Source organism: Siniperca chuatsi, linkage group LG2 (assembly GCF_020085105.1).
Source record: "Siniperca chuatsi isolate FFG_IHB_CAS linkage group LG2, ASM2008510v1, whole genome shotgun sequence".
Classification (NCBI taxonomy): Eukaryota; Metazoa; Chordata; class Actinopteri; order Centrarchiformes; family Sinipercidae; genus Siniperca; species Siniperca chuatsi.
The window spans coordinates 10,376,848-10,397,112 of NC_058043.1; the positions used below are offsets into that span (position 1 = coordinate 10,376,848).

Below are 20,265 nucleotides of genomic sequence, written 5' to 3' on the forward strand. Positions count from 1 at the left end.
AACTACAAAAAACTGTTATTCTCACTTTGGTTTGTAAAATTAAATCCTGCATATAATACATTTTTTGAGCGCTGAACTTCATTAAATGATTTTTACCCAAAATGAATGATTTTGAAATTAACAGCAGAATAACTGCATTACAATGTCTTGATGCGTCTGTGTGTTCTCATTCAATGGCTCAGCTGCACACAAGAACTATTCTCTAAGATTGCACACTGTTTGCTGAATAGTTGAATAATAATACAGCCTTTTTGGATGAGACCATCTGCAGGATGTGAATGTCGTGTCGGTGCAGATTGGGTGTGCGTATGTAAGATTTCCTTTCATCTACCTCACCATCACCTTCTATGTACACTGTGTTCATCAACTCTCAACCTCTGTTCCCTCTGAATGCTGTTCTGTGCTGCGATCTTGAATTATTATTGCTTTTCTAAAAATCCACATCTATAAATCAGCTCCTCTCCTTTCGTGACTCCTCTGCCTCTTTTCCGGTTAGCGGCCATCTCTCCTCAGTCATTCCTCTCAGTTCTCGCTCCTGATCTTCTGTCTCCTCCCTCCTCTTCCTTCTCTCTTTGCCTTTTTCTTTAGTCATCTCATTCCTTTATCTTCTGTATCGTCCTCTCCCTTAAACCCTCCTCTATTTTTCCTCCCTTTTCATCTGTCTTTTGTATCTTTCTTCTTTCTCTCCCTGTCTATCTCTCGCCTCCTTCTCTAGCTGGGGAGCCAATGTGACTGCAGTGTGACCTACTTAGCTGTACTGCTGCTGCTGCTGACTGGCATGGTTAAGAGTTGGCATAGTGATGTAGGCACCAGAGAGGCTCCCATGATGGGCACTGCCAACAGAAACTCACCAAGCACCAAGAGACACAAAAAAAGCAAGAGTCATCCAACCACTCACCCTGCATCTGTGTGTCTCCTGACCTGTCTAAAAAGCAGCAATAAAGACTTTGGTTTCAAAATTACATATCCATTATTCTGGATGTTGATTTCAGACAAATTATTGCGTGTAAGAAAATAATACTGCATGGTCTGAAATACGTATGATAGTTCATTGCAGGTGCATTTGAATCTTCATTCGTGTCCACTTTGGAGATTTTTCCCTGTGTAATTCAAAACTCATTATATGTCCCCCGGTTTTCTAATAAGGTAAGTCATTTACTGAAATTAGATTGTCTCATTTAGATTCGCATATTGTTAGATGCTTTGGACTGAAAATAGCAATCTGCTAGACCCATTTGTATGTCCATCTGTAGGTAGCAATCTTCATTGTCTGTTCAATCACCCTGGCTATCACTGCTAATGCTAAGTACACATGTCCAAACAAAGCTTTGGTGCTGACAAACTGTTGCTTCTGATAGACATACAGCACTGCACAACTCATCACTTCCTGTTCACTGAGGATTTTTCCTAAAAAAAAAAGGTTTACTAGAAACTGGGTGCTTGAAAAAGAAAATGTAAAAGCTTTCATAAACTGAGTATGGGTCGAATCGAGAAAATAGCGAGATTTATCTCTACTTGTTGAAGATGTATTGTTACAGTAGCAGGCCTTGCTAGGTGTATGTTATCAGTGCATTTAGCATGCACCAAGATCATGTTTGCCAAAAAAAATTTGCTTTAACTTTAACTAAGAAGTCTGAATTGCCATTTTGTTTTACATCATTCATTAAGCCTGACATTGTGTTCATGTTAACCAATCAGTAGCAAGTGACACGTGTTGACACATCTGTTTGACGTTTTTCATGAGGATTGAAGAGATATGCTGATTCAAGAGATGTTATGTCTGTAAGTCCACTTACAACAGCTTTTACAGCTGTGTTGATCTCATCCACGCTTGTCACCATTTTCTGTTGTTGTTTTTCATGAATGTAGCTAGGTAGCTAGCTATCGAGGAAGATAAAGTCTATTCTTCACCCTACAAAGCTCATCAACTACCTAACTTACAAATCGAGGATGTGGGCAAGCTAATCTTTGATTTGTTTTTTTAAGAAATCGATATGTATGGTTTTGGACCAAAATCCTTCATATTACGGCTGTTTTCCCCTGCCTGCTTGAAGAACCAAATCAATGAGGACAGTTCAGTCACAGTTGAGCAAGTTGTTGATCACAGTGGTACAGTATTCAGACCTGAATTTCAGAAACTCTCCAGTAACTTTCAGACACTCACTGTTTTGGCCCTTTGGGCATCAAATTGTTTAAAAACAAAAACTATCTGGCCACTTTTTGACCCAGGTCTGTTTGTTTCTCTCAGTTCACACAACCCACAGAACACAAGCAACACAAGGAAGTGAGGGTTCATCAGGAAGGGAAAAACAAGTAACTCTGTTTTGTTGTTTCCCTGTATAATTTATCTCCTCTATCTCTCCAGACATATAGGCCTGTATGCATGCTGCCTTTACAAAAACACTAGTTAAACCCAGAGGGGGATTAATGAATAACCCTCATAAACACAAACACACTGCACGATTCTGCCTTACCCAAATCATTCTGGGGAACCCAGGTGTTACTAGTGACGTTGCTGAGCTGTATTTTCTCAGTGCAGCTCTGTACCTGCACTTGTCAGTCACAGTCCACAGTTGAACATGCATCAACAATCGAGGCACAATTCTATTTGTTTCAATGGAAACCCAAAAGTAACTGCAGACAGTGTAATTTTACAGGATGATGTTTGCAGACTGTGTCTGCGTTCATGCAAGTGTGTTTACATGATTGTATTAGACTACGCATGCATGTGGTGACAAATACAGCTCCCCTGTGATAGGACTAAGTGCATTGTCCTGTTTTCTCTCTGGCAGGATTGTATGAATGACCTACTACAGATGTTGTGCTAATGAGCTGGGAGATTAGTGCCACCCTGTCATACCATGTATATTAATTTAGAGTAACAAAGCTCTTTTTTGTTTGTTTTTCCCCCCTGTAATCACACAGAATTTGTATGATGCAGCACTCTGCCCCCCCCCCATTTGTGGAAACCATAATAACACATTTTTTGACTTCTGCATTCTCTACTTCTGCAAATGCACAGTGAAATCACGTCTATGCACAGTGCTGTGCAGTGCAATTCAGTGGAACAGAACAATATGTAAGATGATGCAGTTATCCATCTGCATAGCCAAGTCATCAGAGACGTTTTATGAAAATAACCGCAGATCGTTCCACCATAATGCGTCATCCTAATGATCAGCCGTTCCGCAGAAATTCGTGTGTGCATTAGATAAGTAGAGGCACTCGCATGATTGCACCGCACAGGTGGAGGGAGTACGGTGGAGGAAGACGGGAATGAGTGCATTTCATTTCACAAATTTGCACGTTAGTTTCTGTGCAAGTACGTCGGAGAAAATGAAGAATATACAGTATGTTTTAATGTATGTTTTTATCAATATGAGAAATCCAGAACATACACATAAATCAGTGTGGACATGCTACTGTACTATTCCTACAGATGCCTGTGAATGTACATAAACATTAGTCATTGTTTGTAGATATTTACTATATATATGAACAGAACTATAAGCAGCCAGAGAAGATCATCACTAGAGTAGAAATGCACTTTTACGTGAGAGCCAAGTTATCACGCCTCAGTGCCTCCAGCTCAGGCTTTACTCCTTGCATGCCCGGTTTCCTCACGCAGGACTGACTGTCACTATCCATCTATATACCCATTATGCAGGGCCCCGCACAGAGCACTTCTTTTCACTTGCCTGATTAAAACAGGCTAATTAACACAATACCATTCCAGAAAAACAGGGTTCAAGTGATGGAAGCTGTGACACATATACGCGTAGTTCAAATACATTATAAAGGGTGTGTGTAGCATATAATTGGTCACATCTAACCTCTGGCTACACATTTTTCTCATTCTTCCTTGATCTCTCCAGAGAAGAAAGGATGCCATATGACTCTAATGGTTTGGTTAGGTTCTGTAGCTTTTCTATACGGCCATGATGGGCTGTTCTGTAGCTGAGGTGGTCCAGGGACACTCCAGAGACTCCTTGCTCCTGATGAATCATTTGGGGTGTGATTGGCTATGTAGGAGTGGTGTTGCCTCACACAGAGACCTCTCTGAATTAAAGGAGAGTCAGCAGCAGTCCGCTCTAAAACAGTGGAGGTAAATCAGCCGCAGAGGCGAGGCATTTCAGGACAAAGGAAGGTTGGCGAGGGAGAGGCAAGAATGAGAATTGATCAAAAACGGCAGGTGAAAAGGAATGCGAAGTCATGTTGCTATAGCAACTAGCCATGCAGCCGAGGATAAAAGCTGGAGTTGCATGCAGTCCCTTTCTCTATCTCTCCCTCCCTCTCTCATCCCAGAAATACGAGCAGAGCCACTGCTTGGCCATCTGAGCAGCTTCCTTATGCTCTCGGTGAACAGATAACACGTCAAGTATACTGTCCATCTGACTGTCATTTCACATTTACTCATGAGAGGTGGGGGAGCACTTTAATCCCACTACAAGGTTTTTCTTGTTGCCAAAGCCAGAGAGTGTGATCCATTCCAGGGTGGATCACATGCTAACCTTCCCATTTGTATGCATGAGACAATGTTGCTGCCTATATCATTTCTGGAGGCAAGTGCCTGCGTTGTTGAATAATGGAGCCAGGAAGACTGCTGGGTGCTACAGCAGCAGTGAAGCTCTGAAATATTTTCACTGCAGCAATATGCACCTGTTGGCTGGATTATACTTACATGAATAATAACACTAATACTTATGATAATAATAATAGTTTGTTCTTTGGACAAAGCAGACTTGCATGTGGCTAGAGAGACTTGAATGAGCCTTGAGAGATTTTGTGGCCTACCAGAAGTCAAACATTTAGATTTAGTAACCCTGGAGGCTGCAGAGATGTTTGCGTAACATTTAGTTTGATGCCATCTGTGTTCATATTTATGAGTTGAAAGCAGAGCAGCCACATACGCAGTGAGGCTGCAGTAATGACAGGGGCTGTGGGCTTCTTAATGAACAAGTATGTTCACAGACTCAACACTTGACAGCTGACTATCACCTCAGCATGAAAGTGTTAATGTATAGCCTCCTGCACTAAAATCTCAAATATGAATCTGATGGCCTCATTCAGTCAGACATGGTTTGGCCACCCATGTACCATTAGGCCTGTCAGGCCTTCAGGCCCAAACCATACCAAACACAGATGATTATTCCCTGTTCCCTGCTTCCTCCTCCTCTGAAACAGAGGATGACAGCTGCCATAGAGGCGAAAAAACAAAGCCATAGGCATACTTTTTAAACTCTTTTTCTTTATCTGTGTGGCAGGGGGCAGTCACTAACTCACTGGCCCCTCACAACAAATACTCATCTCTTCACTTCTCTCTGTGTGATCAAAAGATACTTCAATCCATCCAAATAAAAGGCCTCACTCATTTAAAAAGCTCAGAGCAAGTTCAAAGATCGAGAAAAAACAAATGCCCGCTGAGTAAACAACCACAAAGCAGTGCACGGACCTGAGCATGCTGCATAAACACCAACCTGTTCTTATTACAGAGGTAATTGACTAAGCTGACCTGGCAGCCATCTTGTTTAGAGACATCTGCTGAGGAATCCTTTGATGTGCCTAAGCAGTGATGGCAGCCCCCCATGAGCCCCTCTGTTTCCTTCTCCTTGCACATTGTGCCTCCCAAATATCAAAGGCTCCTTCGCTCCCTCCCTCTGCACCATCAACAGTAATGAAATTAAGTGAATATGTGACAAGCTGCAGCAGTCACTTCCAAGAGGAGTCCGAACCACGCCTGGAACATGGGGAGGAGAAGGTGGAGAATGAGGCTAGACGATTAGAACATATGCTGAAAGAAAAAGGGAAGACGGAAGAATAATTATTCCAAAATCAAAGAGTTTGTTCATAGCTTTAGTGTAGCACAAACCAAACTCACACGGAAAAAACACGTTGCTTTTGTTAACACAACACAATCATTAGCAACTCAAAATAGTTATAACTACGATTACTCTTAGCTGACTGGGCAGCAGAGAGGTCTTGAGGCTATAGGCCCAGCTGTGATAAAGAGCTGCTGAGCCAAGGTCCTGGGCTGCGCTAAGCTAAAAAAAAAGTAGCGGTCTGATGACCAATCTGGGAGGCAGCTGTGGAGTAGGAGGATGAGGGGATTAGGATGTGTTGGGTTTAATAATCTAGACATCCTGGACGAAGATGACAGGGTGGGAAAGGAAGAGGGCGATAGATAGCAAATGAGGAGGGATCAGCAGTGTGTAAGAAGAGGTCCAGGGATTACTGGATGGAGGTCACGGAAAGCTCTCGCCCCCACAGATGAGAGCATACATGTAGGAATCTCTTTCTTAGAGACAAACATGGAGCAAATGGACTGAGATCTGAGGGCAAAGACTTGACAGCCTTTGAAAAATGAAAAAAATATAAAATGTGAAGCACCAGTGGTGAGGGCTTTCTCTTTTAAGCATTCATAGGATATAGGAAAACCTTCAGCTGATGGATCATGAATTATAAGGCAAAATAGGAGAACATAAGGGCTTCTATTTTAAGAAGATGGGGGCTTTTATGTCCTTTAGCAGACGTCTAAAGATGCATTATTGAATTACAAAGACCATAACGGCCATACGACCAGAATAAATGCATTCATTAGGGGAATTAGAATGGTGGAAAGTGTTGTTCCCATTGTTTGAATGATGCAGCATGAACATGTTCAAGAAAAGACAGCATCTATTCAGATCAGTCTTGGAGAACAGATGAGAATAGCACTGAAACACTGTCATCTGATCGATCTGTTGTAATATTTCACTGGAGTTCAAATAATATGCAAATTACAACTAGTGTGATGGAATGTGAGGCTCAGGTAATGTTTCCCAACTGAAATATCTTTCTGACAGACAATATCAAGTCAGAAGAATGATCCAATAAACATCTTCACGATTATCACAATAAATGAATGGGGGTGCAGTCTGTTTGGATTAGTGGGTTAAATGTGTTTTACATTGATTTTCATCAAACTTTCAGCTATAGTACAATAATTTCTTGGGACTTTTGGGGGTAATGTGTCACACAACATTTTATTAAAGCAGCCATAATTGATTTTGTTTGGTGACCTGAGGGCAGCAGAACAAGCTGCAAACACAACATTGACATTTTATCACCTTGTATAGCTGTTATGACAAACGTGTTAGCAAACAGCTGCCAATTTACACATCCAGCAGATACAAGCGAATGTAGCAACATTAGCATTCATTTGGAGTCATGTTTCTGTCCAAACAGAGAATGTAAGTGGAATATTTACTCTCTTTTTTTATCTCTTTTTTTTGGTCTCCACCAACTCCTGAGGGAAATATCTGGCTCTTTAGCTGCTAAATGCTCCACTGTGTTCACCAGCTATTTGCTAACTTTGACCCATTGTTAATATAAAAACATTGATTTGTGCAGCTATAACAAACATCAACTGACAGGCTGACAGTGTCAATGGGTAAACAAACCACAGGTACAAATGTGACAAATAGTCAAATTTCATCTTGTCAAGTACCCAAAAATTAATAAAACGTGTAAATTTGGAATCCAAAGAGACAGAATATCCTCTAATCCTTCTTACTAACCATAAAACATCAAAAGCTGAGAGCACCTTGAGAAATCCTCTGTATTTACACTGCGGCACACACCACACCAATCCCAGAGCTCTCCAGTTAAGTTGCTCCATTTCCTATATGACAATAGCTAAATGGGTTCCTATTGAGGGCCGAGATGGGACACGGGGCAAGTGGCACGGCTCTTTGCCGCCTGTGGAGGGGCCCGACTGACAGATGGTTTATTTCCATTTGTTGAGGATGCTGATAGGCTCTCTGGGCCATGGCAAAATGCGAAATACTATTCATACAGGCATATCAGCCCCAGACACTTGCCTGACTGAGATTTATGCAGACATGTCAACTAAGCTGTCATCAAAGAGAAAGAGAGAGACAGACTGACAGGGAGAGAGAGAGAGACAGAGAGGTGTTGTAGCACCATGAGCTAAGTGGTCGGCCTAGCCAAAGGCGACAGTATACACAGGGGGCATGAAATTAACACCTAGAGACATAAATATTTGATTGTGAGATTATACGTATATACACATCTATATGTCCACTTTGCTGGGCTGTTTTTAAGTGGGGGGCTGAAAGGCAATGATTGAATAAGATGGTATAGATTAGCTGCTGTGGGGGGTGTAAGTGGCATTTGATTGCTTTCTGTGAGACTGTTTAGAGATGCACCTGAAATATGAATGTAAGTGGATTTAAGTATAGTCAATTATTAAATGAACTGAAATTGCACGCAGAACTATTGAACTATTTGTGTTGATGCATGCGTGGTATGCTATGGTATCCTATGACGAGACATACAGCAGTGTCTGTGTGTGTGTTAAATTTAGCCAATAATCACAGAGGCTATTAGCCAACAGCAGTATCAATCACAATCTGTCTACCTCTGCACATCCTCTTCTATCTTCTCTGTCGTGTCTGTTTGATCTAGGGATGCATCGACTGTGAAATTCTGGGCCGATACCAATGTTTTTTTGTTGTTGTTTATTTTGTTTTTGTTGTTATTTATTCCCCCTTTTGTGCCTTTTTCAGCCCTTCATTGCACTATCTTTGAATGAGCATAAATTCAATCATACAAATTTATGAAACAACCTTAAATATAACCTTCTTTCACATGAAAAAGTTTCTTTTTTTGAAAAAATAACTGCTTCAAAAGCCTTTTTAGCCTGCTATACAACAAATACAAATAACCAACACAAAATTTAGCCAGCGCAGAACTGAGGTGACACAACAGTTAAACGTCGGCCACTGCCATCTGTGAATGTCATCCTATTTGCCGATAGGCCGATAACAGTCAACAAGGCAAATATTGGCTGATACCGATGTTCGGCCGATATATCAGTGCATCCTTGGTTAGATCACTAACAAAAGACATCGTCATCAAACAGCTGTATGAGCACCATAGACTGTTCAGCAAATTGGACCATTTAGTTGATAATATCAGTTTTTGTGTGTGTGTTTTATAGAATTAGCGGTCTATAGTTTGTTCTGGCATAAGGTGGGAAAGTGTCCTCTTCCTACAATGAATGACTATTTTCCCAAACAGCTCTACTGATAGCCCCGCCATTGAAAATGTTCAAATTATAGTGTTGCTCTTTGTGTCCCGGTCATAATGGCCCTAATCCAGTAATCTCCTTGTACATTTATCTGCCACTTCAAGTAATGTGCGAAGGGGAAAAAGGATAAAGGGGTGTGTTATTAACTAATACAACAGTTTATTTGACTATACATATCCATTAATATTGGGATGATATACTTGTTTATCATCATATTTATACTAGTCATGAAATCTGAATTTCAGTTTTTGGCTTGGAATAAAGAAGATATTGGTTTCTCTTGAAAAAGCAGAGACTCAAATCACCCTGTGGATGTCTAAAATGAATTCAAAAACAACACAAGCGTGGCTGATGATAGTAGTGCTTCTGAAGCTCCCCACTGTTCTCTGCATTATAAGCCTTGGAAAAAAGACATTTCATTATGCGTCCCCCCCTCCCCCCAAACCCTTGCCAAACCATTTCCACTAAAAAACCTTAATATCCTCTAATGACGCTATGGGTACCCTAATGGCCAGGAACTAACAGGAAAACTGGAAAGACAGAAAAAACTAAAACTTCATCACCAGTTCTGGCCATTTCATTGTTAAAGGCAAAATTACAAACGGACCATTGGGCCTTGATGTGGTCAATCACGCAAATGGGGAGATTTATAATCAGTGTCGGCCTTTAAAGGATAATGGCATCTGGACAGCAGGCTGTGGCAATGAATGAGAAGCACTGTGCCTGTAACATATCAATTTCCATCAGTGGAAACATCCCTATCAATTTTGATTACTGTGGTTAACAGGCAGTAAGCTAAAACAGATCAATCACAGTCTATAGACCAGTCGTTATAAAGGAGGCACATGCAAAACACTAGGACGAACTCAATTTGTCATTATTCTGCATTTTTACTCCCCAAACCTTATTATGTAATCCATATTGATTTTGTTCCAAAAAGTGAATGCTGTCCCTGTTTCACAATACAGTAACATACTGACCACTATTGTTGGGTGATATGGATAAAATCATATATCAAGGTATATATATAAATAAATAAAAGACGGTGTAGTCCCTCATTCGTCCAGGAGTGTTCTATCGTAGAAAAGGTTTCAGTCGTAGTCATCTGGACACTGTTTTCAGAATCAAGACGTTTCGGCTCCCATCCCATTCTCAATTGAGAATGTCTTCCGGATGGGAGCCGAAACGTCTTCAAGATTTAAATAAATGTTGAATGAATAGATCTGACAGAACACATACAGAGATTAAACAATTACTCAATTAATAGATTAGTCGCTTGACAGAAAATTTATTTGCCAAAATTTCTATATTCAATTCAATGTTAATCATTTACAGTAAGTCTTTAAATCAAGCAAAAATGACAAATAATTGTTGGTTCCACCTTCTCAAATGTGAGGATTTGCTGCTTTTTTATATCCTTTTAAGGTGAATATCTTTGAGTTTTGGACTGTTGTCACGAAACAAAACATTTGAAGACGTTACCTTGGACTTTCAGGCATTTTTATTTTTTATATTTCATTGACTAAATAATTTACTCATTAATCTCTCAAATATTTTTTATCAATTAAAGATAATTGTTAGTTGCAGCCCTAACTGTGTACCTCCCACCCCTGTTTGGTAGCTTGTTAGCATTAAAAGTCTATAAACTATCTATTTTTATGGTGGACATGACCAACATCAGGACAAAAATCAACATACTGTACACTTACTTTCTTCACTGACAAAGCTAGCTTTAATGTCTGAATCTATGATGAAAGGAGAGAAAATCATTAGAATTCGCTTTTATTTTTCCTTTTTTGTCCTCCAACGTATCCCTGTCTTTCCACGTGTTCCCACTGCCTGTAAGAGTCGCCTCATTACTTTAACTTGTTAAGTTCTTACGCAAAAGCATGATGTTGGTGCCATGTCCATCTGCCTCATTAGCAATTCCAGTCCATCCTGAACAATATGCATGTGTGTGTGTGTGTGTGTGTGTGTGTGTGTGTGTGTGTATAGCGAGTCCAGTGGTGAACTGCTGGCCAGAATTGGAGTCCTGGCGATGAAGCAGACTGTGAGGGATTGATCCCCCTCCGTGCCCCTCCCCCACCCCACTCGTCTGCCCAATTACAAAACTGCGTGTTTGATTTTCATCCAAGGCGGCCAGGCACTGTTTCTTGGTTCTACAGAAACCTCCACCGCAGGCCTCGCAGTCACCTTGCAGTCCCTCTGCCCACTCATACCCACCAATTAAGCCGCTTTCTAGTTTAAAGACGCAGCAATTCCACAATGCCACGCTGGACAACAGAGGATCCTCCCACACTGGGGTTTTGCACAGCTGAAACTGTACATCCACATCACCCCACCTCTCACTCCTTCTCCTAACACATACACGATAATGAGTTTCTCCACCGCTGCTGGCTGACACCAGCAGTTTTCTTCTGCGAGTCCAGCCAATAAGAGCCGTTGTTATTTTTATGTGTTTTGCCAATTTTAGCATGCACATACATTAAAAGAGATCACACTCATATGGAGTCACTTTATACACACACATGCTCAGGGCCAAGTGCACACGTGATGGCAAGCGCATACTGCATAACAACTACTCTTAAGATGAAAGAAAAAAATATTTTTCAGCTGGCTGGTGGTTACCTAGGCAATTAAAGATGGAGCTGAGAGGATTGTTTAAACTTCCTCAGAGATGGAGAGAGAGCCGTGATGCAGAAGTAACGTGCAAGCTTGCAGACAGAGAAACGTGACCTCGTCCAGAGAAATTCCCCATCCTAAATACTGTATATTCCATATGAAAAGTGAATCTACCACAGCAGCGATTTCCTTGTAGAAACCAATGAATGGCAGAACAGAAGCAGTATGTGCTGTATTTTGTTTGTCATGTTTAACCTCAGTGTAAAGGGTTCATATTTAGCAAATATATGGAAAATTTCCAACAGCCCAGACTGTAACCATGGCAATCCACAGTACCTACTTGGTTATTTTTCTCTCCTGAGCCAAAGGAAAACAGCTTGATAAAATGGGATGAAGCCAGGCTCTGACTTAGAAACATAGAAATGTACTAACAGGGGTTCTTTGTCTCTTGACACAAAATAAAAGCCAGACCAGAAGTCTTCATGTAAGTTGATGCAGCGACTGATTGTTGTGCTACTGGGCTGAGTGGGTATCATGGTTCTGAGGCCGGTCCCCACCACACACCAGCTAAATCACCACAAATAGGTGTATGAGTGAGAGCAAATCAATACATGGCTTTTCATTATGGTTCCATCTCCTGGCACAGGTCGGTTCACAGTAATGTCAGACAGGGTGGAAATTGAGACTCATCAAGGACTTTGGTCTCTTCAATAAGGAGCCGGAGGAAAGTGAGGACGTGTCACTCCCCCACCGGTGTGGAGTGTGCGGCGTCAGCTCCACTGGAAACGTTTTGATTTACTTTATCTGCCGTGTGCAGATTCAGACACAGTGGTGCACCTGAACCAAATGGATTCCTTTTGATGAGAAAACTGCAAACATTCAGGAATTGCTCCCATCTTTAAGACCATTAAAGGGAAATGTTCTCCTGCAGATAAAGTGTTAAATTATCAGTTTACAATACTGTAATGTATGTGATGCATTCAAAAGAGTTGCTTTTTTTATGTTGTAATCTACTTTTCTGTTACATCAACTTTACCTCAATCTGTCTTATCTCTACTTCTTCTGATGATTTCCTACATTTCCCAGCATGCCTTTTGACAACCCCAACAGAGCATGTCTAAACATATTGCTTTTATTATGTATAGTTGGAGAGAGCAATAGTGATAGCAATAAGCAGATGTTCCACTCAAGAGAGAAGTTCATGATCTTACTCAAACATGTACTTCGGCCTCCTCTTTCACTGATTTCTAACTGTGACCTTGAAAAAAAGGCCTTTGACTAAGCATGACATTAAAAGCTCCTGTTTAACACTGATGTTATTATGATCCATTGTGCCCACAGTAAAATTACTAAGTTACCCAATAAAGTAATGAATCACAACACCAACAAACAAAATAGTAAAAAAAAAAACAAAAAAAAAAACTTCACAATAAATCGCTAATAAATATCCCAGGCTTAAAGATATTATGTAATTGATGTTAATATTGGTGAAGGTTGTTAGTTGTAGATACAGTAGCTATACTGTGATCACAGAAAATACTTGTCACCGTGCGATAAGCAATAATACATTGTAGAATGTCCTGAAAAATAATGATAAGACGGACTACAATGACCTACTAGAAAAGTTCATTGTTCTTTAATAAATCAGGTTTCAAATATTTTGGTGGCCTAGATTATATACATACCTTTACAAGTATATGTCACCCTACAGGGCTATAAACATAATGAAGCAGAACTCTATTGAATCTGGTTAGGTAGTAAACTGGCCTGCTGTTAAATATGTCAGCAATGATATTTTAAAAAAACAGGAAGCTGCACAGTTTTTGTTTAATGTTATGCCACCTTATTCTACTTTGAGATCTATTTAGGTGATGTTGTGTTTTTAATTGCTAACAAATGCAGCCTTTACTACAGATATTACAAATATAATAACATTAGCTTATTCCTGCTTTTCTCTTCCTCTCTGTAAAAGGATATTACATACTCTACAGTACATGGTTTCTTTGTGATTATTTATTGCTTCTTTAATAATGTTTTCATCTTCCATATATCATATATATATGCCTTTTATTCATTATTTTCCCTAATCACAATCTGCCGTAATGAAAAAACTGTCTTACTTTATTCTTATGTATTTAAATCATTGACTTGTGTAGTTGTTTCATACCATTTTCAGTACATTTTTAAGAACGCGGTGAGAGCAAAGATGGAGGTTCCTGTGTTCAGCTTGGTTGAGCTTCTTTTGACATGATTCATCCCTTTCCTTCACTTCCACTGACCTCCTCTTCCCCTCCATAAACCCGGCCATCTATTTCTCTCTGAGGCCATCCATCCATTTGAAATCTTTTACCTCAGAAACCCTCAGCGCCTGACTTTTCCTACCACTGTTTTTGTTGCTGTGCAGGGATTCGTGCTGCTGTAATATTACAATTGACTTCATTCAGAGAATTAAAGTCATGTAATCAACGTATTTATGTGTTCAAAATGAAAGGCAGTGATTTCGCTTTTGTCTTTGAGTCTCAAATCCAACCAAATCCAACATAAATATAAATATTAGGAAAGGAAAACATGTAGCAAAGAAGAACATGTACAGGATGACTAATGGTGGTTTCTTAAACATGTGTGTTTGTGCGTGCATGCGTGCGTGCATGAGCGCCCTGTTTGTACATGCTTTTGTGTGAGCTTCTCATCAGAACAGTATGAGTCAACAGCAAGCTTTGGGGAAGCAGAGCCCTTCACTGCTGATTATACTCTCCTGCTTATTAATTGACAAACCAATGAATGAATACCCATCCATTATATCTGGACACCCACTACTGATGGCAACCATACTCTAATTAGCAAGAAAACCAATTCATCTGCCCCATATGTAAGCCACTGTATCCATGTTTCATTAATGCCTACCTTTATTAAATTTAATTAAGTGACACATAATTACAATCTATATTTAGACTTCAGGAACCATTTATACGATGGTGGATAGTACACTAATGAAAAATAGCACTGATTCGTAAGCAGCTGATTTTTGAGAGCTTGGTACTGGGTGAGACATAAAGGCTAGAAAGAGCTAATACAGGCAAAACTGTAACATACTGCAATACTTATTTGGTCAACAGTATTTTTGCACAATATGGAGTTTCTCCTTCTCACACTGGTGTGTCTAATGACAGTATGCATTGTCCTGCTACGCAATTAACTTGTTTGGCATGGCAATAAAGTATTGTACTTGACCTATACAGTTCTATACAGCAGGCTACAACAGGCCTATGTGTCTGTCTACTCATGTAGAGATGATACACTTTAGCGCTAAGCTACTGAAAATGCATTTTTTTGTGTGTGCAGCCAGAGAGCTACCTTTCCAAGTAACAAGTGCCTGTGGTTCTGTATTAGCCAGCAATCTCTCTCACTTACAGTGCATTTCTGCTCTCTCTCTCTCCATTCACAGTAGATAAGTCGCAGAGCGGGTAGACAGAGAATAATGACATTGAGCATGCACAACAACTGCCTTCCTAGGAGAGGGCCCCGGGGAGCATTTTGCAGTATTATGCAGTCAGCCATAACTAAAACATCATTACAGCCTTATTCACAGCCCTGACCAGGAGAATGGACTGGCTGGAGAGATGAGATGAGTGGATGGATGGATGGATGGAGGGCTGTAACTAATGATTATTTTGATTATTAAATAATATGCTGGCTATTTTCTCAATTAATCTCAAAATTTTTTGGTCTATAAAATGTCAGAAAACAATGAAAAATGCCTCTTATAATTTCCCACAGCCCACTAAACAAGACTTTTGGCTTCTTTATTTATTTCTTGTCAGCAGATCAGTTTTAAATATTGTAGGGAGTCATGCAACAAGAGGGAGCAGCCACAGTGAGCTGTTAAAGAGGAAGAGTTGCAGGTGACAGGTTGAACACCCTTAACTCATCAGCAAGATGAGTTAAGGGTGTTCAACTTTACTGTGCTCTGCTATTGGAAAACAAAAGTTGCGGTTGTAATTATTATTGACTGAATTCTTTATTAAAAACAGGATGGATTTGTTTGGCTGCACTGTGAAGAGATACACCAGTTAATAATCTGTTGTATTTCTGATAAAGTAGCTGCTTACGGAGTGCTTGCTGTAATAGTAACCAGCCCTTGCTGTTACCACAGTAACGACAGGTCTCGCCAAATAAACCAGGACTGAATTCTTAAGGATTACAGCTTTAACTTCCATGTCTCCTCACTTATTTGTGAGTATTTTTGTCTTAATATTCTTTATAGTTACTTTTATGTTGGTGTATATAGTATGTAATACTATTTGTTTGTTTGTCATGCTTCATTTGTGTATAGTAGATGCTCATAATGCATATGATATTGTATTTTTTAAAGTTACTTATTCATACTATGCTTTTGTTCTTGTACTTATACTGCTGTGACACTTCACTTTCCCTGCATGGGATCAATAAAATGTACCTTATCTAACAGAGGCAATAACATTTGAAATGTTTTCTAAATAAGCCTCCAGAGTGTGATCTACCTGGAGTGAGACGGCTATCAGCTGACCTGCTGAGCCAAAGACTGTCCAAGCAGAACTCATGAGCAATATTCAATTATGCACACATTACAAAAACTACTCACTCATTAAACTGGAGTGAATAAACTGAACTGACACATTAATGAGCGATTGAATACATAAGTTAAAAACTGCAGACAGTAACAAACCTTTGGAGAAGTAGCATGAAATTACTTTTGCTGTCTAACAAGAACCCAGGCAGTTGAACACTAAGAGCTCCTCTTAATACTGCACCATAAACAATGAGTGCTCTGACTGTCCGAGCAAACATTGTTTACACTGTAGCTTATCACTGTAATGATGACAAAACATTACATGATTCAGTAGATGTAGTATATTTGTTACAATATGAAAATATGTAAAATGGTACTCTCCACATTTAAATACTAGAAAACAAGAAATGAACCATGACTCAATCATCTCAATGTAAGCTTAAAAAAACTAATCCAACAACGTCCCAAAGCATCATTCTACAATCAACAACTCTTCATACTCCTCCTCCTACATCCATCACTACATCTCCATCAGACAGTAACAGCTTCCCCTCTTGTGTTTAAAAAACAAGACATGCTCTGCCATTAAACCCTTCCTGTGCTGCAAATGGATCACTAAAACTTTACCTTCCTTTCAACTCTTGATTGCATTCCACCTCCTTGCACCGCTGACACTTCACCTCTCCACTGTTCCAAAGACAAAAAAACTGCAGATAATCAACAATATGGTGGGAGAGCAACACGACAACTTATGAATATGTAAATCTGACCGTGACTCAACATGCATCCACCTCTCTTTTAGCTTCCTTACAACCTTTTTTAATTTCCCTGAGAATTATGCCTTTCATCTTTGCATGTCTATAAAAAGGTGCGCAATGCAAAAACACACCCCTACAAACACACACACAAACACACACCTCCAGCCTGATGCTGTATGTAACTGTGCTGTCCTCTCCTGGGCCGTAACCCAGCCGTGTAATGAAGGCTATAAATCAGCACCTTGGACAGCGCTAGGCAGCCCTGAGCTCCTGGATATACAAACTACTGGAGTCAGGCATGAGAGAGGGGGGAGTCACTTTCAGCACCGGGGGAGAGCGGACAGCGACAGCCTCTGACATTCCTACTGTAAAGAGGCGAAAAGCCCTCCCTATCTGGAGCTGCCCTGCACAGTACTGATGACTAAACAGAGTTATTCAGGTTGTTGCACAGCTAGCTTAGCAGAGCTGTGATTCAGATGAAAGGGATGGGGGGATGGATGTGTGCGTGTGTGTGTGAGGAAGAGAGAGAGTGTGAATGAGGTCCTATCCTGAGAGATGCTGCTACTGCAGAGTGACAAAAAGAGAGAGATAGGAAGAGTGTGATACAGGGGGAGAAACAGAGAGAGATTGAAAGATGTGTTGTGGTGGTGGTGGGCACTTATCCACCTCTCTGAGGATCCCAACACGGCACTGTGTACATTACATGCATAGGTTATATCTATGCAATACACTGGAACAGATAAAAGGGGACAGCCTGACAAATGAAACAGTCTGAGATCTATGTATAGCAGGACAGGCGATGAGCTACAACCACACACACACTTCTCAGCGCATTAGCATGTGTTCAGTTTGAAAATGCGTGCAAACTTTAAAACTCCATTCTGCACACACAAATGCACACACACACACACACACACACACACACGTAAATCAGATGGTTAATTCGACAATGCTAAAAGGTGGAAGCACGCACAGAGACAGCAACACTCAAGTAATCATATTAGCACTTCTGCATGCGCGGTTATGTGGCTTTACGTCACGCTTGGTAACCTGCCCTTGATGGTTCCAATTCATCGCACTTCTAAACAGGGTCATGCTTCAACCAGACCGCCAACCTCTTACCATGCTCTTAGCGAACCATTGTAATCCCCCCTCCCCACAAAAAAATCAAAAGAGATTCCCGCATTAAGTTAAATATTCATGTTCCCAGCACTGGTCTATTTTTATCATTAAGCCCTCACAGGTAGGAGAAGCAGCATAGTGACTGTTCTCTCATCCGCAACCTGTCTCTCCAGTGCCTCCCTGAGAGTCCAGGACTGACAGCGACAGGGAGATTTGTGCATGGCGCAGAATAGGCGACATGAAAGAGTGAGAAAAAAGCTGAGACAAACGTAGAGAGCAAAAAGGGAAAAAAAGAGGGCAGTGAGGGAGAGAGCTGGGCCTTGAGAGAGAGATGTGTGCAGACCTACAACAATCCTTGACATATAGCAGAGAGGAAAAAGAAATACTGCCGGTTTGCAGCTTCTGCACAGGCAACTGCAAAATGATCTTCAGTGCGAATGAGCCAGTGGGTATGAAAATGGCCAAACCAAAGTTACCAGGGACTTTAGCTGCATTCATGACTTAATACTGTTCCGAAATGTGCAGCGCCTGTCACTAGCACTTAGAAGAATAGGTTCAATTTCCATCTGGGCCTGAGAAAGTATGCATTCTCTGGTGAACAGCCAGTATAAGAGCACTCACTACACAGCTCTGCACAAACCAGCAACCTACAGGTTTTCTCCAGAAAGCCTGCAGAGACTGAGGACTGGGCTGAGCTATGTGGATTGGATGGAGAGCTGATTTTGACAGCTGGGGGCGATGGGATTAGCAGCAATGGTGGCTTGGTATCTGTAATTATGAGTGGTTGTGTCTATGTGTGTGTTAGTGTGTGTTTGTGCGAGTGTACACATGCCTCTACCGCCTGTCCACAGAGTGCCATATGTGGTGGGAGCATCTCGGCTGCACCAGAAAATGCTCCGTACTGTCCATGCACGTATGTTTGATTGTGTGTCTGCTTGTGTGTGTATGTGTGTATTAGTGCAAAAGTGTGCGTGTGCTGGACAAAGCTGTAATGCCCTTACACTCACCATCCATCGTGAGCCCATTACTATTCCTGTCACAACAGCCTTGCAGTAAGAGCAGCAGCAGAGGAGGCAAGCAGGCCGACCACCGTACAATGCTGTAACACTCACGCGACACACACACACACACACACACACACACACACACACACACACACACACACACACACACACACACACACACACACTTTCTCTTCCAGTGACCGCTCACTCCCATCAGGTTGCATGTGTCAACCTAAATTGTGCATGTTGTGTGTTTTGCGAGGTATTTCTGTGCTACATATTTTTACTCTCCCTCTATGTGTTTCTATGTGTTTCATCTGCGTGGACAGATGTACAGTATCTGTGTGTCTTGCACTGCCATGTAAATGTCACTGTCTATGCATATCTGCTCGTGTGTGTGTGACTGCATGACACATCCTATCACTCACCCTGGCTTTGTGCTCCCCCGTCCCCCTCCTCTGTGTCGGTCAGGTTGTTAAGCATCCCAGCTCCTCTACGGCACTCTTCTTCTGCTTTGGAGCAATGTCACCGATCGAGCTCTCGGCGGCTCTCCCTGCGCTCCACCCACTGTTACACAGCCACAGAAATCGCAGGGGGAAGCAGCGTAGAAAATATGCCAGCCGGATCCTCCTCGCTGCCCGTAGGATGCACGAAGAGAGGCAGCAGAAGAGAGAGGATTTTTTTTCTCCCTTTGTAGATCCTCCTCTTGACGTCTCTTCTCCGCTGGCTTGTAAGTGTGACTCTCTCACTCTCTCTCTGTTGCTCACTCTCTCTGTCCAGGAGGAGGAGGAGGAGGAGGAGGAGGAGGGAAGAGGGAAGCTGCAGGAGTTTGGTAGATGATGAACGCCTCAAAGCTGCACACTTGCTCTCTCCTTCCTTCCCTCTTTCCTTCTCTCTGTCTCTTTTTTTTTTGCCTTTCTTGCTCCTGATCTCGATCTCTCCCACTCACAGATACAAAGAATATTCACTCTCCCATGCTCAGATAATGTTGCTCAGACATTGTAGCTGCCAAACTGATTGCATATTCAAGCAGTAGTGTGATTTCTTTTTATATATATATATATATATATATATATATATTTCTCTGCTCTCTTCCTGCCTCTCACTTCTCATAGTGGC

At 41.2% G+C, this 20,265-nt stretch overlaps 1 protein-coding gene across 4 annotated transcripts in view; it reads right to left on the reverse strand.

Moving 5' to 3' along the window:
• Window positions 1–20,265, reverse strand: part of slc12a5a (solute carrier family 12 member 5a) — a 165,777-nt gene that overhangs the window by 84,233 nt on the left and 61,279 nt on the right. Inside the window, exon 1 of one of the 4 annotated variants that reach the window (XM_044215132.1) lies at window positions 19,575–19,859. The exons of the other annotated variants lie outside the window; for them this stretch is intronic. Coding sequence (XP_044071067.1) covers window positions 19,575–19,629 — 55 coding nt within the window. The 5' untranslated portion in view covers window positions 19,630–19,859. Of the gene's footprint in view, window positions 1–19,574; window positions 19,860–20,265 lie in introns of those variants that run through there. 4 annotated transcript variants of the gene reach the window in all.